Raw genomic sequence first — 27,548 nt, forward strand, 5'->3', positions numbered from 1 at the left:
TCGATAAATGAGTACCAACACAGGTTTGGGTGATATTGTAGGTATATTTGTTCTGTATAAAGCACTTAAACATAAGTACTACATAATAACACATCATTATCATTTGACCTTGGACGTCTGTTTGCATTCACAGTAATTTGGTAATGTGGGCCTATAAACGGTCATAGTAACGATTCATATATTGATCCAGTCTTGTATCTAATGTGTATCACATTATAGTGATATCGTAACCATATTTTTCGTAGTGTACTTAGGAACAATGCTATGTGATGCCACTTACTGTTTTGTCAAGGGGTGAAAGGTCGTGTTCCATTGCTTTCCATGATGTCACTTAGGGATGGGGTCAAATGACATCACAGTACGTGATGTCATCAGAGGTCAAGGGTTGTGTAATTTCACTTCCACTACCCCTGGCATTTTGGTGAAATGACATCCCAGAGTAAGCTACATTTTATCTTACTTAACTTTTTCTTTTGTGGGTCCAGCACACGCCACCTTACGTGGGGTGCTCGGGGGTTACATTGTAACTCCTTTTCCCACTTCTCATGTAACTTTTTGTTACCCTGACAAACTTAAATGGCTGGTGGCAGTGGTTTCTTTTTACTACCTTTTTGTTCAGGTTACTAGCAGACTGATTTCTCAGCTGCAATACAGCACCCATGGGTGACCATTTTCTAAAAATGGCCCCTGTCTTCTTTTTTTGCCATTTTCCATTTGTCAGTTCCTTCTGGGCTTTTCTTCTATCGTTTAGGGTAGATTTAAGTCCTTTGTGAGTTTTGCCTTCGGCAGGGTGCAGGCCTGAAGCCCATCCAGGCTCCAGTGTGTCTGGGAAGGCAAGAAGTGAGCGAGGAGCCCGAAACTTCACTGTTCTTTGTCTCTGGGTATGCCTGGATGAAACCAGTTCTAACTGGGCAGCCACCCCCCAGGTGATTGAGCGTAAAATTAATGGGTTCCAGCATATAAGGTGAGGATTTTTGGACTACAGGAGAGTCAACCACTGAAACAAGGAATCCAAAGCAGAAGACGAGTAGAGACGCCAGCAGCAACTTTCAGGACCACAGAAGCACCGGTGAAGCCCTGCAGCTGTGCTGACCCCATTTTCAAATCAACACGTAAGATCTGCCAAGGACGACTTCCTCCATTAAGCTGGTGGGACCAACTAGCCTCAAGACCTTCTTCATTTTGGGCCATCCCCTGACATCCTGCACTTTTCTGGGCTGCAGAATCCCAATACTCGGGGTACCTGGACCATTATCGAGTGCATCGTCTTCCAGAGATCTAACCTGGCTGAAACTTTGCAGGCATCAGTGTGTTCCTCCAGAGGCAGGAATTCTTCACCAAAAGTCCCTTCACCAGAGTTAAGGATCGAGTAGTCGAAGAGGATTCAACCGCCGATATTCGTTTCTTCTTGGTGCTAAGAAAAAGGCACCAAAACCACAAAGAGTTGCTGAAGTGAGCTGAATCCATTACTGCCGACCCCTTCTCCCGAGTGCTGCTGCAGAAGCCCGTCACAGGACCCCCTTTTGTCACCACAATCAAAGAGAAGGAATCAGGGTCTGCAAAGTTGCCCCTAGAAGGAAGCCAGCTACAATTTCTTCTTCACTTTTGAGGTACTTTGGGGCTTGGGTTGTACTTACCTTATGCCATTTTCAGTGCTCCCCTGATTTGGGAGTGCTGTTTTCTACACTTGGGGGAGTTGACCTCGACTCCACTGTACAGGTCTTACAGCCTGTGTGCTATCAGGAAGGCTCCTCTTGAGCTCCTGTGTTTTCTTCAAGAACAACTGACTTGTTAATTCACTTTCATCTGAAGATTTTCATCAGAACTGGTGCTGTCCATTTGACTTTGGCTTTGCTGGTTTCCCAAAGGTCCATCTTCTTGATCCTACGGGCTTTGACAATGCTTGTTCCTCCATAGACTTTAACTGTGAACTCTTTTTTTGTTAGCAAACAGACTACTTAAATCCCTCTGGGGGAGTGTACTTGTTATTAACAGTTGCTAGCTCTGTTCTGTCTAACCTTCATTTCCTTCCATACTCAATTTTGCAAAGGTGATACTTATAAGTACTTTTACTGACCTTAACTGACGTCACTCTGGATATGAAAAGTATATGAACAGTTACTCACCTGCATTATTTTTCCTTCTATCATTTTAATCCATTTCTAATTAATTGTTATTTGCTGCATTTTAGATTTGCTTGTGTGACTTATATATTTTAATATGACTTTAATTGAGTAAGTATTTTCTTGGGTCTGTGTATGTACTAATTTTGTTGTACTGCTCTACAACTCACATAACTCCCTCCTAAAATAAGCCTGGCTGCTCAGCCACTCTACCAACTTGTGTAGTGCAGGCCTATATTAAGAGCTGGATCCCTAATACCAAAAGATAAGTCTTATGAAGTCCCACAATAGTTGGGCTTGAGAAAATCGTACCTAACACTTGCAACCATAAAGACATGAAAAACATAACATAAGCAAAGTAAGCTGAAATGCAACATGAACGATACACGTATACAGCCTACTAACATAGGACAACAGTAATAGGCAGTCATCTTTTCCAAAGTGGAAGTCACAGCACATGTTACAATGAATGAAAGACCTTGAGGCTTCATGAAAACTCAAATTGCTGAATTTACTGAAATGCACATCGGTGCAGAGCACAGACAGTAGCTACACAGACCCGGCCAATGTTACAGAGACATTAGTGAGTGCAGGGACGTTTGTAAGGAACACAAGATAATAATTCCCATGGCACAAGACATATTTCTGTAACATTAAAGAACAATTAATGTTTGAAAGCCAGGTACAGGATAATTACGAGCCCAAAACGTTATAAAGAATGGATCAACTTGTTCCATAGTGGTTGAGAAAGTAATAACACTTGCATCACATTAGTTAGTCTCAATAAATGCAGGGTGAATTAATTCAGAACATGGTCCTCTTACATGTGATCCATAATTCAAGAACACTGTTTATTCATTGGTTCCAGATAGGCACCTACTTTGATTCCCATCATATTGTCAGACTGAAGCGCCGTGCAAGACAGACTTCAAAGGGGTCACTCTGGCTTGTGGCCTAGCAATAAGGGATATTTTCTTATTTAATTGAAAGGAAAGAAGTTCATGAGCCTCTCTCTCTCCCTACTCCCATTTTGGTTCATGTGTTCATGACCATTGAATTGGCCAAGATTAGTATGTTTGATGCCAACCAATGAAAACTCTGTGTTATGCCCCCCAGCACATGTTGCATTAACCAATCAAGTAATGAAGACATTAAATTGATCACCATTATCAATTTAGAGGTGGTCTTAGGTGGAGCCATCAGATAGGTAAAGACCAATTAGAAGACTGACCGCTGTGTAATATATATGCATACAATTTCCTCTACCCCATAGGTTTTTTACATTAATTTATAGGGGCATTATGATCATCTGCCATACTTTTATACAGAGAGCTAAAATAAAGGAACCATTCTTCCGAGGTAATCAGATTTGTGGTGTCTGATATTGAGTCCCTCTGGGAATTACAAACTTAGTTCCATAAGGTATTCTCGTCATTTGACAGCGCAGCCGTACTCCATTCTTGACAAGCCCTCTAAGCATATTCTGCCTTTTTCTGGCAATTAGGTCTTTACATAGTGCCCTTTGCCTGGCCACTTACTCGGGATGACCTACCCATGTTCATTTCACTGCCTCAACCCTGAGCCTTCTTTGCTGTGTGGCATTCTGCATCATACCAATTGGTGCGAGTTTCTTTGGGCAAGACATAATTGTGGTTACCTACCTTTGTTGATCAAATAACCATTTGCAAAGCCATAAATGCACAAATGTCCTTGCATACCTTTGACACAGGGCTGCCATATTTTACATGGACCAGACTAAAGGAGAACAAAAACAAGCCAGTTCCATTTTGTTTCATAACGCCAGTTCAAGAGGGTTGTCCCATTTAACAATTGCAGTTTTGCTAGATGGATTGTGACTTGCATACAAACATGTTGTAAGCCTTGGGACACAATCCTTTGCTAGCCATACCTTGTGTTCACTCTAAATGGGGGGAGATTGGCACTTCTCGTTCAATCTAATATACTCATAGACCATATAATCACCATATACACAAGGCAGTAGTTTGGAACTCAGTCCATATTTTCACAAATCACTAAACAGGTTCACAAGCCCCAGAAGATAAACGTTACTTATCCACTAATAGTCTTTCCACAGTTTAATGTGTGTATCCGTTAAGGAGTACACACATTAAACCAAACTTCCAGGTAGATGTGCAGAAAGCAAAGAAGGTTGGTAAACATGCAGCATTAAGCCTTGACCAAGCCACAGTACACAGTGAAAACAATCTATCTATTGGTGTATTCACCAAAGGGCAGTGTTCCTGTGCACATAGGGTATTGATAGTATGACAAGTAATGTGCCTGTCGATGCCTCCTTTTACTTAGGTAGTAAACAACTTATAATACTCTGCGCCAAACACTAGATGGTGGAAAACCCATACCTTTTGATTATAAACTGATACAATCACCAGAAAGACTATTACTGGGTGAGCACCATTTGTCATATCCGTTATGTGCTTTATTTCCAGTAGAGTGTATATTTTTTAGGAAGTAGTCTGTGTGGATAATCCTTTTTGTGATTGTGGGTTGACAAACTGTATCTTGGCCCACCTTGCTCCCCTCCGAAGCGGGTCCCAAGTCTGACTGCTTTATCGACTTACTATGGTGAGAGTAAAATTGAATTTGGTGGTAACCCATTCGTCTTGTCTCCTCGCTTCTATGCCTATGGGCGTTGTCCCAGCACACTACAAATAAATAAAATAAATAAACCAGTAACCGGTAACATACAGTTAAATCAGTACATTGTTAGCAGCCTCCATTGTTCAGCTCATTTATCAGCTGCATCACAAATACTGCCACCCAAAACTGTGAACATGGTAGCTCCTCTCCCACTACCTATAATCCCTCTACTACTATTGCTAGCTACTTATTGGTTGGACTTAGCACCTTAACTGACTTCTACAATGAACCTACCATGCTCTGCAGGCACATTTATCCAACTTGGTCAGGGACTTGCCCGCCTTCGCTGCCCCCGACACCATCCAATCCCCTGACCTACGCCTCAATAAAACCGTGCCTCACCCAGTCCCCACCGCCTACCAACTTTATATCCTCCATGAAGGATACTGCCAATCCTGTCTCTCTATTACATGACCTCCCTCCCTCTTCATTGCCTCCAGATGGACCTACAAGACTCTACCGCCTATCCACAAGGACTCTCTGCAATCACTTGAAGAGTGTTGTAGCTTCCACTTCTGACACTCAAATCTCACTGGCCCCCCAGCCTTCATATCCTATCACTGTCCATCTAAGAAGGTCACGAATCTCATCATGCACTCGCTGACCACGACCTGATAAACACCAAACGCCATGCCATAACCAACAACAACTTCAGACTAACACTACCACCTCTCCTCTCAACATCCACACACACACACACACACACACACACCTGCCATCGGAACTAATCATGAAAGCCTTGTGAATACTGCTACTACCTCACCTTTAGACGATGCTCAAATCCTATGGGCTCCTTGGCTTTCACAACTACCTTGGGCTACCTAAGAAGATCTCGACTATCCTCCCGATCATTTCAACCTAAACCGAATAAATGCCAAACGCCATGCCATAACCAACAAAAATCCCAGACGAACACTGCCTTCACTCACCATAACATCATACATATAGATACACATAGCATACCCCAAACCGCACCAGGCACAACTAAAAACTCCAAATATAGGGGAACTGTCACCCATAAACCTACCATCCCTAACACAATCTCTCTAAAAGGCATCCTCACTAATGCTAGATCCATTACAGCCCATGCCCTGGATATTGCTGATGCCATAAAAACGAATGACCTTGACTTTTTAGCAGTAACCGAAACATGGCTACACACAGCCTCAGACACCCTTCTTTCCTTAGCCATCCCAGAAGGCTTTACTATCTACAGGAAAGACAGACCCACCTCAAATGGAGGAGGAGTAGCTTTACTAGCCAAAGAGACCCTTAATATAAGAGTATCCCCCGAACTACCATTCACGTCGGTAGAAGTCACCTCGCAAAAAATCACCCTCACACCTACTTGCACACTTACACTTCACTACAGACCGCCAGGTCCTATCTCTATCTTCGAAGATGATGTTATAACACTCCTAGCACACAATATGAAGCCTCAGTCCAAAGTGGTCATTATGGGTGTTTTCAATCTAGGTCTGTATGACCCTCTAGACACCTATGCAAATCTCACGGCTAACTCCATTGAAGCCCAAGGAGTTACTCAAAGAATCACTGCACCTACTCATGACAAAGGACACACTTTAGATTGTTTAGCTGATACTAACTGCTCCACCAACATCCAATCAATATTCAACCTCGCCTTGGTCCGAGCACAATCTTATCATATTCTCCACCACCACTACTACCAAGACCTTGAAACAGCTTCAATCTACACCTTTAGCCCCATCTAGAAACCTTAAAAATATCAACCGAGACAGTATGCTACCACTACACTCTGCTATCCTTGATCTAGCACACTTGGACAGTGACCCTTCAACCTTGGTCAGTGACTACAATGTAATTATGCTTGCAGATATAGAAAAAAACGCTCCACTAAAAAGCAAAAAGATCAAACCCTTAGCTCATGTCAATCCATGGTTTGCCCCTGACATCAAAGCGCTTCGGACCTTAAAAAATATCTGCTGAAAACAAATGGATCAAATCACCTAAGAAAATAGAATACTATTCCAAACCCTAGCAACTAACTACAAGAATGAAATCATTAAATCTAAAAGTGAAGTCTACAATCAAAGAATATCCAAGGCACAATCCAACACCAGAGAGTTATTCACCATCCTCCGTGAACTGGAATCACCAGCACCCACTCCAGATTTTACAATTAAAGATGAACAATGGTGTTCCAATATTCAGAATGCTGTTGCCGATAAAATCTCATTACAACAAAGGAAATAGAACAAAAAAACCCATCCTTAACCTTACCCCTTAAACCACATACATCTCACCCAAAAACACCAAGGTAACCAAATTTACATTCTCCCCACTTACAAGTACTGATACCATCAACATCATCAAAAGCCTAAAGCCATCTAGATGCAAAGGCGATATCTGCCCAGCTACCCTGATTAAAGACTGTGCAGTTGAACTGGCACCTTTTGTCACCAGTCTTATCAACAACTCGTTCGCCTCCAACACAGTCCCTATTGACTTAAAAACAGCTTGGGTATTACCTCTCCTAAAAAAAGCCCACCGTAGACCCTAACATTCCAACCAATTTTCACCCCATAACTACAGTTCCCTTTTTACTTAAAATACTAGATTGTGCAGCCTACCTGCAAAATCCAAAAACATCTAGATCTTCTCCAGCATGGGGTCTGGCATGGATTCACATGCTCATGAATATTCCCCGTCGTCAGGCTGGGAATCCTCGGTAAAGAAAAATCAGTATCAGTTTCGTTTCTGATCTGTCTTTCGTAGTAGTAACCAATCACTGATCTCTGCGTCATACTGACCACAGCCAATGACTGCCATCTCCCTATGCCCCGCCTCTGGCAGCCATCTTCAGATTTTTACCGCACGTTCAAGTGTTGGGAGTCCTCGTGCTTAGCTCTCGAGCTTTTGCTGCGTGTTTCGCGCTATTTCAGGTGAATTTTCACATTTTTTCGGTTAATCGAGCCTCAAGCGCCACCGTTTCTACTCCCGTTAACAGGTACCCGTTGCAGGATTTTCCTACGCCCCTCAAGGGTGAAGATTTAGTCGATTCAACCTCTTGGAGGATTCCAGAAGATTTGCGGCCTACTTCGAGATGGCCCAGGACGCGAGTTCGTCACCCGGACCCAAGCTGTTTCGCAGCTGCCCTGGATGCGGGCTGCAGAATGTGTTTAAGGAGGACGAACATTCGCAATGCCTCTACTGTCTTCATGGGGTCAAGACTCATGTAGAGAAGGACTGCCAGTTCTGCAAGAACTTGTCGGAGCGGACCATGAGGGACCGTCGATCCCGTCTCGCCAGCTGGTTGGAGAAGGGCTCAACGGGTGAGAAGAAGAAGAAAGGGTCCGAGCGGGCTTCTAAGTCCTGTGCGGGCGCCCCAGCGACGGGGGCCCAACACCAGGCCAAGCGCCGCAAGTCCGCTGGCTCCGGGAGCGCCGAAAGGTCGGGCTCTTCGTTCGCCAGGCAGGGCGCACCTTCCCCGGCACCGTCAACCACGAGCCAACACTCCGGTTCGGGGTAGAGGAAGTCCGAGAACCCCGGGTAAGCTTCGGGAGAAGCCCCGTCCGATCTCGGGAGGGGGGGAGCGAGGCGTCGCCCCTCCCCCTAAGGAGAAGGCCCAGGACGCACCTAAGGTGGTGAAGGCCCCTACCCAGCAGGCAAAGGCCTCTATCGAGGCGATCATGGCGACTCTGGCCAAGCCGGCAGAGACCCCGCCAGTGGAGACTGCCTCCGGGACTAGAGTTTCCCTGCCGCCAAGGAGGGAATCCTCTTTTCAGCCCATCGTCATGGCCCCCTTGATGGAAAAAGTGGGGGTTGGGCACGGTAGCCTCCTCGAGCTCGGAGTCAGCCTCAGAGGGGGAACTGACAGAGGTCGTGAGGAATCTCGAAGTCCAATTCGAGAAGGTTCGATCCCACAAGGAAGATCCTCGGGAGATAACCGAGGAAGACGACGATGGCGAGGAAGAGCAGCCTTCCCTTCCGGCGCAGCCGGAAACTAGGTCTCAGGATAGCTCGGCGGCCATTTTGTTTGCGATCCAGTCCTTATGCTCTGAGATAAGGACGAGATTACCACGGCCCAGGCCGGAGGACCCGCAACCTGGCCCGTCGGGAAGTCCTCAGAACAAACGACGGAGGACCCAACCCTCTCCTCCGCTTGCCCCCGTAAAGCCTGCAGTTCCCTCCTCATCCTCCCACGAGTCGGGAGATGACAGTGCGGTGGGCTCGACGACGGGTTCTGAGGGCGACGGCGACGATGACGGAACGGGTCTCCCGTCGCATGGGCCTCTCCGCCCGACGAGATTGGCTCATTCCACGCCATGATCGCCAGGGCGTCCGAATTGTTCCAGCTCTGCCCGCAGGAGCAGAAAAAGGAAGGTTTCCTCTATCAGCACCGGGAGGCCAAGAGGAAGACTGTCATCGCGGTGCCTCTAATCAATGACATCTGGGAGGAGGACCTGTCGGTACTCAAGAACCCCTCCACGGCACCAGCCAAACGGGACCGGTACGAGAAGAAGTACCGGGTCCCCGAGACCGCTCCCCTGTGCCTCAGGGCCCAGCCAACGCCAGACTCGGTCGTCTCGGTGGCGGCGAAGAAGAAAGCGGCAGGGTCAGGGGCCTCAACGTCGAATTCCCCTCCGGAAGGCGAGGGAAAGAAGTTGGACGCCATGGGACGACGGGTCATTTCGTCGGCGGCGACGACGATCAAAGCGGCCAACGTTACGACAGGGAGCTCTGGTTTAGGCTGGCCCCCATATTGGACTTCCTACCGGACAACAAGAGGTCCGAGGCCCTGGAAATACTTCAAGAAGGCGAGGTGGCGTCGGACCACGCCATAACGGTGGCAACCGATATTGCCGATACCGGGTTCCGCCAGCTGGGCAATGGAGTTTGCCTACGACGACGGGGTTGGCTCCGGGCGACCGACTTCCGTCAGGATGTCTAGACCAGGGTGTTGGACATGCCGTTCGACGGCAGCAACTTGTTCGGGAAGGCGGTGGACGAATCCCTCCAAGCCATAAAGATGGACACGGAGACGGCCCGCTCCATAGGAGCCCTTCAGCAACGACGGCCCTTTCGGAGCTCCGGAGGCAGACAGGGGGCCTCCAAGGGATCCAGCGGTGGCTCGTCGTCCTACCGCCAGGCGGCACGCTCCTCGTCTCAGGAGGCCTACAGGGGTCGCGGCAAGCAGGGAGCGCCTCCCCGCCGTCGGCAAGGTGGCCAGGGCGGCAAGGCCACCACCTCCAAGCAGGACTGAACCGGCCGTGGCCTCGGGCCCCCACCGAAGCAACCCGGTGGGGGGCCGGCTGACAAAGTTCGTCGGCATGTGGAAGTCCATCTCCACTGGGCATTGGGTGCTGGATACCCTGGCAAGAGGACACTCTATCGAATTCCTGAAGAAGTGCCCTCACGTTCCTCCTGTGGCCAGGAAGGAAAATCACGTCCCACAACTGCTGTTGGAAGTACGGGCGATGCTCAGGAAAGGCACCATCAAGCTCGTCCCGAAGAGGCTCCGGGGCTCCGGGGTGTACTCAAGGTACTTCCTCGTCAGGAAGAAGACGGGCGGCTGGCGCCCCATCCTGGACCTTCGTCGTTTGAACAAATACATCAGGTCACAAAAGTTCAGGATGGTCACCCTCCAGCACGTGCTGGGACAGCTGGAGGAAGGCGACTTTCTATCGTCGCTGGGCCTGGAGGATGCATACTTCCACGTTCCCATCCTCAAAAGTCACCGAAAGTTCCTCAGGTTCGTCGTCCAGGGACGCCACTACCAATTCAGAGCACTGCCGTTCGGATGGAAGTCGGCCCCCAGGGTCTTTACCAAGTGCCTAGCACCTGTGGCGGCGCGGCTGCGCCTGCAAGTGATTCACGTCTACCCCTACCTGGACGACTGGCTCATCCGCTCAAGGACGAGGGAACTCGCCGTCGAACACACTGCGAGGACGGTCCAGCTACTCACAGACCTGGGATTCGCCATAAATTACCCAAAGTCCCACCTGGTGCCGTCGCAGGTGGCCCTGTTTCTGGGAGCGAAGCTCGATACAGTGAGGCACCTGGCGGCACCGTCGGAAGAACGGACGAAGACCATTCTGGGCAAAGTGCAGTGCCTGCTAGCCACGGACGTGGCCAGGGTGAGGTCCATCAAGTCCCTCCTGGGGAGGATGTCCTCTTGCATCTACCTGGTGCGCCTCTGCAGACTACGGATGCGCCCTCTTCAAGAATTTCTCGACGCCCGTTGGATACAGGCGACGGGCACCTTCGAAGACAGGGTCCCCCTCAACGAGGTGTTCCGGCGGGCGATTCAGTGGTGGGGCGTTCGAGCGCACCTCACGGCGGGCAAGGACTTTCAGACGCCTGCGTACCAGGAGACGGTGACGACGGACGCTTCCCTGGAAGATTGGGACGCCCACACCGGAGATCTCCACGCAAGAGGCCTCTGGCTCCCGGAGGAGAAGCTCCTGCACATCAACATCCTGTAACTCCGAGCCGTGTTCTGGGCTCTCAAATCGTTCCTCCCGTCGCTCAAGGGCAAGGTGGTGCGGATCTTCACGGACAACACCACGACAATGTTTTACATACGGAAGCAGGGAGGCACCAGATCCCCTGCCCTATCCAAGGAGGCACAGGATCTGTGGCACTGGGCGGTCGCCCAGGGGATGTTCCTGGTTCCCTTCCACCTGGCAGGAGCAAGAAACACCATTGCCGACTCGCTCAGCAGGGAGCTGCGCGCGTGTCACGAGTGGCAGCTGCGCCAGGATCAGGTAGATCAATTCTTCCGACGATGGGGAAAACCCCAAATCGACCTGTTCGCAACAGCGACGAACTCAAAGTGCCAGAGGTTCGCCAGCAGGTTTCCCCAGGCGAGAAGCATGGGCGATGCGTTCTCGTTCCCCTGGGAAGGCCTATACCTGTATGCGTTCCCTCCGTTGCCGTTGCTGCTTCGACTCATCAACCAGCTCAAGAGGTCCCGGTGTAGGATGATCCTCATCGCACTGGCGTGGCCGAGGCAGATCTGGTTCCCGGACCTTCTGGACTTGTCAACGTCCCCATCCATCAAGCTGTCGGCGGACGCGGATCTTCTCTCCAGAGAAGGAGGCGCCATCTTCCACCACGACCCGGCGTCGCTGAACCTGCAGGCTTGGCTCCTGCAGCGCTAGAGTTTGGAGGGTACGATATACCGGCCGACTGCAGAGAGGTTCTTGCAAAGGCCAGGGTGTCCTCGACTTTCAACTGCTACGGTCACAAGTGGAAGAGGTTCTCTATCTGGTGCCGAGCACAGAAGATCAACCCTCCTACGGATTACGGCCCCTCAAGTGCTGCCGTACCTGCTATCGCTGGCAAAGGCTGGGCTAGCCCATGCCTCCATTAAGATTCATCTGGCGGCGATCTCCAGATATACCAGAACCACAGGACGGACGTCCATGTGGTCCCATCGACTGGTAAAAGAGTTTATGAAAGGACTGTTCCGGTCGTTCCCGCCGGTGAAGGCCCCGGCGTGGGAACTTAACGTGGTGCTGACTAGGCTCATGGGGCCCCCATTCGAGCCGATGCACTCCGCACCGATGAAGTTTGTGTCGTGGAAGACTGCATTCCTGGTGGCCATTACCTCCGCACGACGAGTGGGAGAGATCCAGGCCCTATCCTGCAAAGCACCGTACTTGACTTTCCATGCCTCGAGGGTGGTGCTTAGGACGCACCCCTCCTTTATGCCCAAGGTGCCGTCGGACTTCCATCTTAACGAGCCCCTGGTGTTACCTGTTTTCTTCCCGTCTCCTTCGTCACCTGCCGAGAGGACTTTGCACTCACTGGATGTGGCTAGAGCGCTGAAGTTCTACATGGACCGCACAAAGAGTTTTCGGAGGACATCACAGCTGTTTGTGAACTTTGGACCTGTGAATCAAGGGAAGGCTCTCTCGAAGTCTTCTATTTCCAGATGGTTCTCCGGCTGCATCGTGCACTGCCACCGATTGGCTAACCGACCGCTGCCAGGCCGTCCGAGAGCCCATTCGACCAGAGCGATCGCTGCTACTACGGCGTTCCTATCTGGTGTGCCCCTGCTGGACATCTGCAGGGCTGCTACGTGGAGGTAGACGCACACCTTCACGAGATTCTACTGCGTCGATCGGGATTCCAGGGAGAAGTCCAGGTTCGGCCAAGCAGTGCTGCGCAACCTATTCGCTTAAGGTGAGCCTGGTGAGGAGGTAAGAGATGCTTAATGTTGAGTTGTTGTATTGCTTAATGTTGAGCCTTTTGCCACCTCCCGCGGTTGTGCATGTGTGTACTGCTATGTATTCTTATATTCATGAACATGTGAATCCATGCCAGACCCCATGCTGGAGAAGGAACAAGTTACTTACCTGTAACTGTTGTTCACCAGCATGGGTCTGGCATGGATTCATATGCGAACCCTCGCGCTTACCCCTCTGCGGCTCTTCACTTGGTCATACTGCCACTTCACGTGCTACCAAATCTGAAGATGGCTGCCAGAGGCGGGGCTTAGGGAGATGGCAGTCATTGGCTGTGGTCAGTATGACGCAGAGATCAGTGATTGGTTACTACTACGAAAGACAGATCAGAAACAAAACTGATACTGATTTTTCTTTACCGAGGATTCCCAGCCTGACGACGGGGAATATTCATGAGCATGTGAATCCATGCCAGACCCATGCTGGAGAACAACAGTTACAGGTAAGTAACTTGTTCCATCTCCTCTTGGGCTTAAAACAATCAAGTTTCAGACCAGGTCATGGCACCAAAACTGCATTACTCGATCTGAAAACTCAAATGGATCAGTATATAGACAAAGGAGAACTTTTCATCCTCCTATTGCTAGATCTCTCAGCAGCATTTGACCTAGTCACTCATGATATACTATGCCAACACCTTGAGACGGCAGCCCAATTCTCCCCAGATTCCATCAACTGGATCAAATAGTTTCTATCTAACAGAACCATGAGGGTCTTTTCAGACACTTCAGCAGCTCACCCTGCACTGGTAACTTGTGGCATACCGCAAGGCTTGTGCATCCCTCCCACACTCTATAATGCTTTTACCAAGCTCCTATTCGACAGACTTGATAAAATGGGTATCACGTATACCAATTATGCGGATGATTTGCATATTCTAATACCATTATCCGAATGTTATGATACAGACACCAAAAATCTTAACAGAATATACCTTGCAATCCAAGCCTGGATGACACTCAATGAACTATGCCTCAATGATGATGAGACACAGCTTATCATCATTGGAAACAAAACTAAACTCAGTAACCTCCCACAGCACTAAAAGTCCTTCATCATTGATGGCAACACCATCCCAGTGGCCAACGAAATAAAAACCCTAGGAGTCCATATTGATTCCACACTCACACTAAATGGACAGGTTAATAGCTGCCCTTTTCTCTCTACGGAAAACTCTTATCACACTGGCAAGGGCTTTGATACTCTCCAGGATTGATTACTGCAACTCTCTGTTTGCAGGGACCAGCACTAGAATCATCAAAAAGCTACAAACAGTACAAAACAATGCGATAAGAGTAGCATTAAATATCCCTAGCTATAATCACATCTCATCCACTAGAAGGAACATCCACTGGCTCCCTGTCCATGACGGAATTAAATTCAAAATCTTGACGTTGACGCACAAATGCTTTGCTAATAAGGCTCCTAAATACCTTACCAGCCTCATTTGCAAAGTCAATACTAACAGACTAACCCGCTCTGCCAACACTAACCCGCTCGCCACCCCTCCGCCATCCCCCAGTTACAGAAGACAGAAAGCAGGAGGCTCAATCTTCGCTTTTATTGCTGCAAAACTGTGGAACACCCTCCCCTTCAATCTGAGAAATGACATGTCCTTCTGGTCATTCAGAAAAAACCTTAAAACCCTGCTCTTTAGATCTGACCTCCTGCAAAAGGATCCTCAACTATATACAAATATGTACATTGTGAGATTCTTGCTCTCTAACCTAATGTAAATTTGCAGTTTAACATTTTATGTCCTGAGTGTTTAATGATTTATATGTAATGTACCGAGTAAGTTGTAATGTAGTGCCCTTAAAATGTCAAAGTTGTAAGCACATCCTTAAGCAGTAATCAGCGCCTAGTTGCCTCTGGGCTATGTGCACTTTACAAATGTAAAAATAAAAAATAAATAAACCCCTCTCTAGCACTATATATTGTTTTTCTAAAGCCCTTCAACAGTGGACTGTTGGAAATTCTACCTAAAAAGCTGAATGGACCATTCTGTTGCCTGTGATGCATTTGACCACTTCTCCTTGAAAAACAGAAGCTGATGTGAATGGCAGGTGATTGCAAGGAATTGTCATCTTTAATTTCAGAGACAACACTATTCACTATACACTGGTGTGGCTGAGGAAAGGTAATGGTTAGAGGAGGCCAGGCTACTAAAAGGCATCCACATACGCATGCAACAAAGTACATTGGGTCCCAGTGGTGCACAAACCTAAGTTGTGAAGATTGAAAAGTTCTTTCAAATGCCCCTTCCTTTACACTGGCAGGGTTTAATTGGCTTGTCTCTAAACAAAACCCTGTCATTTAAACGCTTTAGGATGTCGTTTTAAATAGACTTCTCATTCAGCAGGCCAATTGTGGATTAAAGAAGGCATCACATCCTATAGCTACTAATGACAAGCAGTCAAGAACATCCCCCTGCTTCTGACCAGCTGCCACAAGATTGCAATAAACAGACCTATTATACTTTCAAGTATTAAGTACCCCAATGTTGTGTACACTTAATACCTGTCTACTATCATCTTTCAAGTGCTAATAAGGTATGGGGATCAAAAATCCTAGAATTTCTATTATTTAACCTGCAAACTTTGTATACATGAGGACCTGGCCAGGTGGAAGGGCAATATGTGCATTTGTGTCTAGGGTAAATGCAAGGCTATATGGGAGGATGATCATATTTTACACTGTTGCTACTCCAGTGTGTTAGGCAAGATTGTATGCAGTACCCTTTGGGTGCACTACAACAAACAACCCTGACCTCCTGGCAATAGTCTGTACTACACAGTTGGTAGCGTGTTGAGGAGCCATGCTTATCTCAAGAGAGGCCAATGTGAGCTGTAGGTGAGTTACACTGATTCACAGTGACAAGTATTCAAATAAACTCTTACACACAAGGTTTTTTGATTAAACAATTATTAATTTATTTAACAGTAGTTAGAGTAAGCCTTCCTCAGAAGGGGGAAGTATAATAGTAACACACAAATACACTTCATAATACACACTCTTAATATTCTCAATCAGTAAGTACCCTTTTGGGATGGCACACAGACACTTCCTACACCCTCAGGTGACTTTAGTAACTAGGACACTGGACATTAATCTACCACTGTTTGCATTTAGAATCTGACTTAAGAGTTTGACAAAGGAAAAAGGTTATTAGAACAGAACAACAGATCACACAAATATTATGAAGCAGGTAAGGACTTTGGTAACCCCCAATGCAAAATTAGTTAACCCCTTCCTGGAAGGAAGACAAAAACACAATGTCGGAGGGAAGAAGAGTCATTCAGGGAGACAGGCTAGGCCAAAGTCAATTGGGCAAAAGTCTAACTGAGCTGAAGCACTTCTTGCAGGTAAGTAAAAGTCTTGCACAATGTTTTAGAAGTCTTTGTAGAAAAGAAGAATTCAAAGCAGGGCCACAAGCTGTTAGGCTTGTGAAGTAAAGAAGCTGTCAGCAACTCTACAGAGCAACCACAACAAGTCTCACCAACAGAGAACAAGTGCAGTTACACAACAGGAGGTAAGTTCCCTTAGACTGTACAGTACCTTTAGGTTGAAGAAAAGTGCAGCAGATGGCTTCTGTTCCTGTGCTGCTCTGCAGATGATGGTGTTCTTGGGCCTCAGTCGTGGGGACAAGAGGGAGAACGTCTGGGGACTCCTGCACTGCAATGGGACAGTCACCGACCGCAACCGGCAATCTTCAAACAAGTGGCACTTCAGTGTTTCCGCTCATCGCGTCTACCGCAAATAGCAACTCTGTGGTTCCTGGCTGTCGAGATGGGCTTTCCTTGCATCCGGGGTCCAGTATTCTGTTGAGGTGGCTCAGGCTCGGTCAGTCCTGCGTCCTGGGAGTCCGGAGGATCTTCCTGGAGCTCTTGGCCAGCTTAAAAGCAACACACACAACCTGGTGTTCCTCTCCCTGGCTATTCGGTTCCAGCAGCAACTGCAGTGGAATTTCAACCAGTTTACGAGAGGATGTCCGCGTGGCTTACTTTGGAGTTGATTGGTCCCACCAACTCAAGGGGCGATGTCGTCCTTACAGGGCTTCTCTAGTCGAAATGAAATTGGAGTTTCAGCACAGCAGCAGGGCTTCAACAGGCAAACCAACGGTCCAGAAGTTGCAGCAGGCGTCCTCTTCAATTTTTTCTTCGGATTCCTTCATCCAGTGGTCGACTACGCCTCCCAAGCCAAAATGCCTCACCTTTTATACAGGTTTCTCCCATTCAGTCCAGCCTAGGTGTCAGTCACCCAGCAGGGTGGCTGTCCTTGCCGGACAGCCAGCCATCCAGCCACCTAAGAGTAAATTCCTGTCTTCTAGGAGAGTAATCACAGGGAGTTTAGGGCATCCCCCTCGCTTCCTGCCCCCACCAGACACCCTGGAGCCAGAGGCAGGCTTCACTTGTCAATCACGCCAAAGGAAAAACGAACAAAGGGACCAAACCTGGTTTGCCACACAGTAAATATAAAGAAGGACCTTTCCACAAAGAAATGGCGAAAAAAGAAGACCGGGCCTTTGTGACAAAAATGGCACCCTTGGGTGCTTTACTGCAGCTGCGAAAGCAGCCCGCTGTAAATGCACACCACAGTAGTTAAAAGTAAACCACTGCCACCAGCCATTCATCGAGGAAAGGGGGGTAACATAAACATTTTTACATGAGAAGCTAGACAAAAGGGATACTAAGTAACCCATCCAGCAACCTATTGTAAGATAGTGTGTGCTGGGTCTAGAAAGTTACAATGTAAGTGAATTCAATTTCACTTCACTGCTCTTGGAAGCAGTAATTTATCCAAGTGAAGGTATTTAAATCTTGGGAAATCTAAAAAGACTTCCCTGTGTCACTGCACTGAAGGTGCTGTGGGACACAATGTAAAAAGATGATGTCAGAATCCACAACCAAAAGAAACAGAGTACAAAGTCCTAGAGTTCAGCAAAAGAGCTGGGGGTCTCTAAGGTAGAGAGGAAATAGAACATTTCTGAGAATTCTCCCCAACAGTGTCCCCATGGTTTTGCTATACCCCATTAATGAAATACTTCCTTTGAGATGTGTGCCAACCTGCCTGGCAGAACACAGTCATCTAAATAGCTTTTGCATGTTTTATTTAGCATTTCATGATATGAAACTGGGAATTGCTGCAACTGCAAGTCTAGAGCAAATCCTCATAGAGAAAAGGAGATTTCTGTACCGCTGGGTTGTGCACAGCAGTGGCAAAGATCGTGACCCCAAATAAAACATGCCAAGAATACCACATTTTGCTCTCCCTGCCCTGGTGTCGAGGGGGGGCCCCCTTCTTGTGGGCCTCCACACCTAGTTGTGTGATCTAGTTACATTTACAGAAATGCCACTGTACAGGGAAGGGATGCATGTTTCTACATTTCTCGTTTTATGGAAGTGTTTTATTCTGTTTCCTGCCCTTTGCCACCCTAATTGGATCTGTAGGTTTTAAATCTCTGGCATAAAAGTCCAAAACCTGATGTTCTAAATGCTTACCCTGTTGGGACTAGTTTATTTGAGTTGCAGTTTCTGATGACTATCCCATCACACCATCTGATGCTTTCATCTATGGCCCATGAATGCCTACACAAATAACATTTTCTCTAATTTCCACCCCACTTGCCTGCCTAAAAGATGACAATGTATTGCTATTTCTCCCGCCTGGGGCATACTTACCTGAAAGCACAGCAATATTTGGTCCTCTGTAACGCCTTTGGAGCTCTGGAGTTTAATCTCCTACTTGTGGGATATATTTACCCACTCAGCAGTACTTCCCCACATCACCAAGCTGCACTTCAGCAGAACCAGCAAAATGGCTATGCTGGCTCCTGTGAGCACCATTGCCTCACACCAAAACTGCGTTTTGCAACGGCAAAAAGATGGCTGTACCACCTTGCCAAGCACATATTGGGCAGGATGGAACCAGGGGGCACACTGAAAAACCTTGCCAGTGTGTACTTACATGTACAAAAGAAGGGCAGTGAAAAAGCAGCGCTGCTTTGCTGCAAAGTTCCCATTTGAAAAAGGGAATATTTCACATTGAAAAGGAGGCTGCTCTGACGCTATTTTCATCTGTGTTTCATCAAACTACTTTTATCAAAAAGACCCTGTCATGCCCAGCCATATTCATATTGTGCTCCTTTAGAAAAGAGCATTATTCATGAATGACAGGCTGTGCCAGCCAAATCTGAGAAAATCGGCAAAAGCTTTCCTTCAGCTACACGGACAAAGAAAGTTCACATACTCATCAGACTTTGGTCTAGGCAGGGGCCTCTTACAATGGAACTTCTAGGACACATATGTGCGAAGTGAAAAAATCACACTTCCTCGTGACTTTTACCAGTAGCTTCAAGGAAATCTCTGTGAAAACCCTGGACTTAGAGGGATGGCCTGGAAGCTGTGCCCATATATGGGGGACAATACTGAACCTTTGTTTCCAAAGACTATTTTATAAATAAAACTTTTAAAACTTTTATCTTTGCAGCAGGACTTTGCAAAAATGTGAAAAGTTAACCGTTTAAATGTGATTTTATGGGCTTTAATGTAAGACGTCCTAGATTTCATTGACACATGGGGAATAGAAAAGGCAGAGAATTGGGTATTATAAGGAAAGTATCCATGATGCCATTGCAAATTGTAATACTTATATGCCTAATAATAATCTATACACATGTGTAAAGTTATAGAATTTTAAGTAATTGTCATGATTCCTGCCCCTCATGTCCCCAGCCCTCCAAGATGTCAGGCTGGAGCCAGGCCACGATCACCTACATGGCCCTCAAGACCTCTCCATCCCTCCAAAGACCCACTTGGAGTCAGACTTGGCGCTTGTGGCACCAGACTCACTCACTCCCAAAGGATAACATTGGGGATTGGCTTGTAGTGCATTGATGGGGACAAGATGGATGCCCCCACATATTTCGGTTCCCAGAACTGCATGTGTAGTCTAGTCTTTTGGGTGTGGTTCAGCCCAGAGACACCTGGGATACCCAGAGACTATTTAAGCCACGCCCAGGCTGAGAAACATGCTTTGCGTTTTCTGCACCTGCAGCGTGACACTCACCAGTAGGCCAGCATCTTTCTTCTACGCTGAGCTCCTGCAAGAACAAGAACACCGTTAGCAACAGCCTTACCTTGCAGCGCTTCTGCCCATCATTCATTGCTCCTTCTGCTCTGCGGGCATCTTCGGCAGTGCCATTCCCATCCCGGCACGCCGCTTCCTAAGGAAAAGGGAAAAGAACAGGAAAAAGGCATTAGTAAGCATTCAGCAAATCTTTGCTTATTTTTAAAGACTGTACGAGCTTCAAACACTTACCTGAATCCCAGCCGCTCTGGAGGGAACTCTGTCTCCGGAACTTCTCATCCATCTGCAAGAGGGAACAGACAATCCAGGTTAGCATGGAAACATCTAGAGGCGCTGCATACTGTGCTTGCTCACCGCATTTCTTCTTCATAAGCGGCATCCACGCAGAAAACGTTGCGGCCCCTAAAAGACACAGAAAAATAACTCAATTCAATACAAATACGAAAGGGTTGCATCTTGCATCACGCTCTCACTCACCTTCAGCGCTACTCATCTGAGCAGCACGTCGCCATCCCAGGACGCCGGCCATCATCTAAGGAAGGAAAGGACCGAAGATAGAGAACTGTTCAAAAGACTCATTATACTTACCTGTCGGACTCTTGCCAGTGAAGTAACTAGGCAGCAGCGAGCCTGCATCAATCAACGCGCCCCTGCGCTGAAAGCAGGACGGAGAACACACTTTCCAAGAAAACATGAGCTGTGGATCAAAGGGAAGGGTTGGACCTCGGGGAAGAAGGGGTTCAAGCACACAGAGACAATAGAGAGTTAAACTCTACAAATCCTATGTTTCAGGCCCAGTCTCCAGTCGAGTAGACTCCAGGGAAGGGTTCCAGGTCGTAAGAGGTCAGAACAGGCTGTGTGACGTCCCCGTGGATACCAGGTGAGCGTTACAGAACGCAAAGCCTCACATCAAAATCCACCTGGGCGTCATGGAAACGTCAGAAACCAACCAGTTACCCCACATGTTGGGGCAGCTAACTTCCGAAGTACATGCAGCCAGGCAGGAGACCAACACCCTGAGGAGAGAGCTGATAGTAGCCAAAGAACGCACTGATGATTTAAGCTGGCAACTTCTCCAGTCACAGCAGGGCATGCACCATTGCCGGGAAGCGTGCCCTCGATGCCAGCACCATCAGCCAATCCCGTTCAGATAACCCTTCCTGGGGCAGTTCCCTTGGCCCCGCCTAAACGATTTATGGGGCACCCCAAGAGGTTTGCAACATTCATGGACCAGTGCCGCCTGCACTTCCTTTGTAGATCAGGGGCCTTTCCGAATGACCAATCACGGGTCGCTTTTGTGCTATCCTACCTGAGTGGTAGCGCCGCGGACTGGTCTGTACCCTTTGTGGCCCTAGAAGATCCTTTGCTGCATGACTTCAGGGGCTTTCAGCAGGAGATGGAAAAGCTGTTCGCCCGTCGTACTCATGGGCAGGCATTAGACAACGAACTTCTGTCCCTACGCCAAGGGAATCAAGACCTATTAACATACATAGCCACATTCAATAGACTCGTAGTTGAGGCAGTATGGCCACTGGAGAAGAGAACCACGTTATTTCATTGGGGGTTGCGGGGGGAGCTCAAGGATGTTCTCGCACAAGTAGTGAACCCTCCGAAAGACTGCTCAGAATTAATTGACCTTGTTGTTCAACTGGATCATAGTTTGCAAGACCGAAGAGCAGATTGAACCAGACCGGACCCTCGCCCTATGTATGTGCGTTCAAAGGACAATATTGCCCGCACAACGGAAGGTTCAGGAGAACCAATGCAAATCCGGAGGGTCAGATCCTCCTTGACTAAAGTGGAAAGGGATGAAAGGAGACAGTAGCAGTTATGTCTGTACTGTGGAAGGTCAGGTCATTTCCTTAAAGAGTGACCTGTGAAGCCACCGAGGAGGACAGTAGGGGCCACGGACAAGGAAGATACCATCAAGTAATCAGAAAACTCCCCAGCCCGGCAAGTGTAGGGGTCCACTTGTCGAGCGAAGAAAGTGAACTACAGATCTCCCATTTTGCACTATCTGTGGTCTTGATCAATCACCAACTGCCATCTCGGATGCACGCAGTAAGAGCGTACATTGACAGTGGAAGCGTTGGGAATTACATCGACCAGAATCTTGCGGCAAAGATGGGGCTTCCGTTATGCCCTAAATCAACCACCGATACTGTTACCACTGTCGACGGCACGGAAATAGCTTCTGGTCGAGTATCCCAATGCACTGCAGCTTTAACCCTTCTGTGCCAGGATGGACACCAACAATCTATCGTTTTCGACCTCATTAAGGCACCACAGTTCCGGTTGATTTTGGAATGCCATGGTTGGTAGCTCACAATCCTCAAATCGATTGGCGAGGAAAAGAATTGGCCTTTCCCAAGACTTGCGCCCACACATGTTATCGCCAAGAGAAACAACCAATAGACACCAGAACCTCCACGCTTGCGATTTTGGCAATCAGCACCCTACCAAGTGAATACCAGGACTTTCAAGATGTCTTTCAGAAAGAACAGGCTAATACCTGCCACCGCATAGACCATACGATTGCCAAATCGACCTGATACCCAGCGCACAAATCCCTTGTGGGCGAATTTACGCACTCACGGAACCAGAAAACCAGCACCTGAAGGCCTATCTTGATCAATACCTGGCCAACGGGTTCATCCGTCCCTCGAAGTCTCCAGCAGCCAGTCCTCTATTCTTCGTACCGAAAAAAGGAGGGGGACTTGAGAATGTGCATCGACTATCGCGCACTGAACCAGATTACCGTAAAAAACCGCTACCCCCTGCCACTGATCCCTGAATTGCTTGATCAAGTCAAAGATGCCCAAATCTACACAAAACTAGTCCTGAGGGGGGCATATCATCTTGTCTGCATAAAACAGAGGGACGAATGGAAAACCGCTTTTCGCACCAAAAACGGCTTGTACGAATATCAAGTAATGCCCTTTGGCCTTTGCAACGCGCCTGCAGCATTTCAATACTTCATGAACGATGTCCTACGGGAATTGATTGATGTCTGTGCTGTAGTGTACATCGACGATATTCTAGTATATTCCGCATCAAAGCAGGACCACGTTAAACACGCCCGATCCGTATTGGAGAAACTCCGTCAACACCAGCTCTACGCCAAGCTCGAAAAGTGCTCATTCCACGTCTCCGAGGTGGAATTCCTGGGCTCTATTCTCAGCCCGAATGGAATCCGAATGGATGTACGCAAGGTAGATGCTATCCTGAACTGGCCATCCCCAAATTCATTCAAGGGGGTTCAAAGTATGCTGGGTTTTGCAAACTTCTACCACCGGTTCATCCCAGGATTTTCGCAAATCGTGCATCCCATCACGTCATTGCTAAGGAAAAGCAACAAAATGTTCCAGTGGACAACAGAAGTCGAGGAAGCTTTCCAGGAACTCAAAGCAAGATTCACATCTACCCCAAACTTACGCCACCCTCGCCCTGATCTCCCATACCTGGTGGAAACGGACGCCTCAAGCATGGCTATGGGAGCCGCCCTCTCACAAAAGGACCCCGAAACGGGCCAGTTACACCCTGGTGCCTTCTGGTCGTGTAAATTCACACCCCCTGAACTCAATTACGCTATCACAGACCAAGAACTTCTGGCCATTAAGTCAGCCTTTAAGGCATGCCGGCACTACCTCTTGGGCGCCAGACACACAATCACCGTAATAACTGACCACCGGAACCTCCAGTACCTAAAAACGGCAAACTACATTGGGTTCTTTTTTGTGCTGAATATGTCTACGTGATTACTTTTGGACCAGGGGTGAAAAACGGGAAGTCCGATGCCCTTTCCCATATGGGGGTGGAAGAGCAAGGGTATCAGACCCCTGACCCAATAGCAATCATCCCGAGTGACAAGCTCCTAGGAATCACAGCAACCATAACTCAGAAAAAATTACATGAAGAAATCCAAAACCTGATGAGTCCGGAGCAATTACAAGCGTGGAGTGCACAAAGAGAACATTACATGATAAAAGATCAGTTGCCCTACTTCAGGAATCGTTTATTCTTACCAAACCAAGAACTACGAGAACAAGTCATGTCCGGTTATCATGATTACTTGATCAAGGGTCACCCCGGAATCGCTAAAACTCTAGCCAAGATACAACAAAATTATTGGTGGCCCGCGTGGCGTAAAGACATTATCCAATTCATCCTATACTGTGGAGTGTGTGCTCAAAACAAGTCATCCAAGCAGAGACCGGCTGGGCTATTACAACCATTGAAAATCCCACCAGCACCCTGGCACCTGTTGTCCCTCGATTTTATTACTGACTTACCACCCAGTCAGGGGTTTAACACTATTCTTGTGGTCGTGGACCTATTTTCAAAAATGGCACATTTCGTTCCTCTTAAGGGGCTCCCAAATGCTTCCACTCTGGCAAAGGTATTTCTTGAAGGCATTGTACTGCTCCATGGGTTTCCTTCAGTTTTGGTCTCAAACCGAGGTACTCAATTTGTATCTAACTTCTGGAGGAAATGCTGCTCTATGGCCCAGATCTACATCCGACTATCCACCAGTTACCATCCCCAAATAGATGGTCAAACTGAGAGGACAAATAAGACGCTCAAGCAGTATCTGCGTTGCATGTTACACCAAGCTGAAGGAAGCTGGTTCGACCTATTAAGGATAGCTGAATATGCTTATAATAATTCTCTACACACCAGCACTGGGCAGACACCCTTTTATACCATGTATGGCAGGCACCAGGTACTTCTGAGTTGGACGTTCCTACAACCCTGGAAATGCCAGCAGTCAAAACCTTGCACATGACCATTTCTCAAACCTTTAAAAGGGCAGCTGAACACCTACTTCAAGCTAAGAATCGCCAAAAGAAGTTTGCTGATCAACACCGAGCAAAGGCCCCCAACTACCAAGTGGGAGACAAAGTCTGGCTGGCGTCAAAACACGTTTTACCACTACCGTGAATAAAAGGGTAGTACTTTTTAACCGGAGAACTCCGGGGCTGGTTTCTTCCCTGGCAGTGCAACGACTTTCAGCTTTCCTCCACGTCGAGATCTTCTCTTCCTCTGGACGATGCCGCGACTTGCACCCGCTGCCAGGAACAACTGCCCCCGCTGGAGGATTCACTGTGTCCACCTGGCATCCCTCGCAACGGTCTGTGTGGGGTGTCTCTTAAATCCTCAATTTACCACTTGGGTTGGTCCTAGGCTGGCTAACTGAACTTTTCTGAGCTGAACTAATTCCTTTTTGAACTCTCTGCAAGACTTTTCAAGCCTTTTAAACTGTGTGATCTTGGGCGCATTGGTGTTCTACTCTCTCTAAGAGGGAGTCTGGCCTCTGAACTTTTTGCTCACAAGTAGATTTTGACTTTCCTGCCTTGCTGAGTGCTTCTAAAGTATTGTGTTGTGTGCTTTTCCTAATTTCTGCCTTGTCCCTCCCTTTTTTGATAACTTATTGGAGTGCCATCTTTAGTTAAGCGCTCACCTCTGTCTGAAAATAAGTGGTGTTAACTAAGACTTGTCTAATAAGGTATAAGGGATGTATATATAGTAATAGTGGCTGTGTTTTTTAACTAGCTTATAATAATAGTGCTAGAGTGTTTCTAAGTGTGTCTTTAAATAAATAATTATATATTTCATACCAAAGCTCTGGTCAGTGTTTGCTTGTGCTACTGTATTTTGGTACCTATCTTGTATACTCTATATACTGTCTAACTCTTCTTGAGAGAAGTCTGGCTGCTCAGCCACAACTACCAGGTAAATCTGGGTGGTACAGATTGCTACCAATTGGGTTTACTGCCAACACCTGTAGTCTTAAGCCTTTTGCAGTGGTCCCCAAGGGAACTGCACAGGTTTCTGCCAAACAAACCGGAATTGAGAAAATTGCAACTTTCCAACGTGTCATTTGGCTGCAGCATGTTTCTAATTTTGCACTTGTTTTTGAATTGTATGCTTCTTGTTGATCCCTTGCCTTGTTATTGCTAGGGTTTATGCATTACTGTTGTCGTGATAAGTCCTATTTGTCTCAAAGATTTAACCGCACATTATTTGTCAATATCCAAGTGTCATTTTATAACATTGCAACGTGTTTAAAATCCGCTTTTCTCTCTTATTTGGGATGGGACGGTCAGATTTGGATTCTATTTCTGGTTTCTTATTCCTGATTACCTGCTGCTTCTGTTTATCCACTCAGAATCGATAATTTGTGGGTTGAGGGAACATTGCAGGGGGAACCTTTACTTGGGTGCTTTGGATATGTTCTACTAGGAGGTTAACCAATGGTGATTGCTGGCCAATATTAAAATGTGTTATTTATGTGAATTCTAAGAATAAATAGATATTGTATTTCACCAGCCGGCCTGGTTCATGGTCCATTGTGACCCGGGATATTTGTTAAGGGGGTGTGAGACGGGTCGGGTATCGTCTCAATTTTAATTCATTGAAATTAAAGAAAAAGCATTCCTATTCAGCACCACATACCAGGCTTAGACCAAGTGTCCTGGTCCGGTGTGTGGCGCCCGATTGGTATCCTTAACATACTTAGGCTTGGACACTTACCGACTCTTGCAGTGAAAGGCCTGCAAATGAAAATTCCTTTTGATAAAATAATTTGTCGGATAGGTAATGGTAAGAATGCGATTGAAACTACCAGACTTGTCTTATCAAAGTGTAAGAACTTGTAACACCTATATTCCACTATTGAGTGAGTTTGTACGTAATTATTAGAATATTCAGACGGATGAGTTCTGGGCCTCCGTGGTAAGCTCTGATAATATGGCCATCAGAATTGCCCTTCTTAGAGTCTGGCAACATGTGGCGTCATTATTAGTGTAGAGACCTAGTGGGCTGGATGTAAAATTCATGAAGAACAGAGACTGATCTCAGTGAAGGATTCAAGATGAAGCTTTTCTGTATATAGTAGAATAGACGCAGTAAATACTGTGGAACTGGGGGGAATATTGACATGATGATAGGATGGAAGTACATTCTTTTATATGTATGAATTGATGCGATAATGATGTCACAGCAAGTTTGAGTGTATCTGATTTAATGTCTTTTTGTGTAGAAGTGATTTTTATTATAATTGATGTATATGTGAAACGTTCTTAATTGAACTGCAACACATTAAATAAAAATAACATTAAAAAAAGTGTCTTTTCAAGGATGCAAATTTGTAGACGATAACCAAGTAAGGTACATTTCAGAGTGGAGATCCTATATATGTTGCCCATTTGACTTCTATGTAAGGTCTGTCCATAGTAAAGATGTCCACTTTTGTTTTCCTTCAGGTTATTGAATATTTGCCGACTGAGGAGATGTTCAGTCGCTCCTGTCCCAGTGCACAGACCCTCTTTCCCAATAACCCAACCTTCAGTCACTCCATCAGAGAGGCACAGACACTGAGACAACAGCAACGTGTATCCCAAGATCGCATCTCACTATTCAG

The 27,548-nt window shown here is 47.1% G+C and overlaps 1 protein-coding gene across 1 annotated transcript in view; it reads left to right on the forward strand.

The window, feature by feature from the left end:
- Positions 1–27,548, forward strand: part of LOC138471850 (ER degradation-enhancing alpha-mannosidase-like protein 3) — a 996,165-nt gene that overhangs the window by 815,545 nt on the left and 153,072 nt on the right. The window contains exon 15 of the mRNA XM_069609693.1: positions 27,391–27,548. Coding sequence (XP_069465794.1) covers positions 27,391–27,548 — 158 coding nt within the window. The remainder of the gene's footprint in view (positions 1–27,390) is intronic.

The sequence above is a fragment of the Ambystoma mexicanum genome, chromosome 8 (assembly GCF_040938575.1).
Source record: "Ambystoma mexicanum isolate Mex_15411 chromosome 8, UKY_AmexF1_1, whole genome shotgun sequence".
Classification (NCBI taxonomy): Eukaryota; Metazoa; Chordata; class Amphibia; order Caudata; family Ambystomatidae; genus Ambystoma; species Ambystoma mexicanum.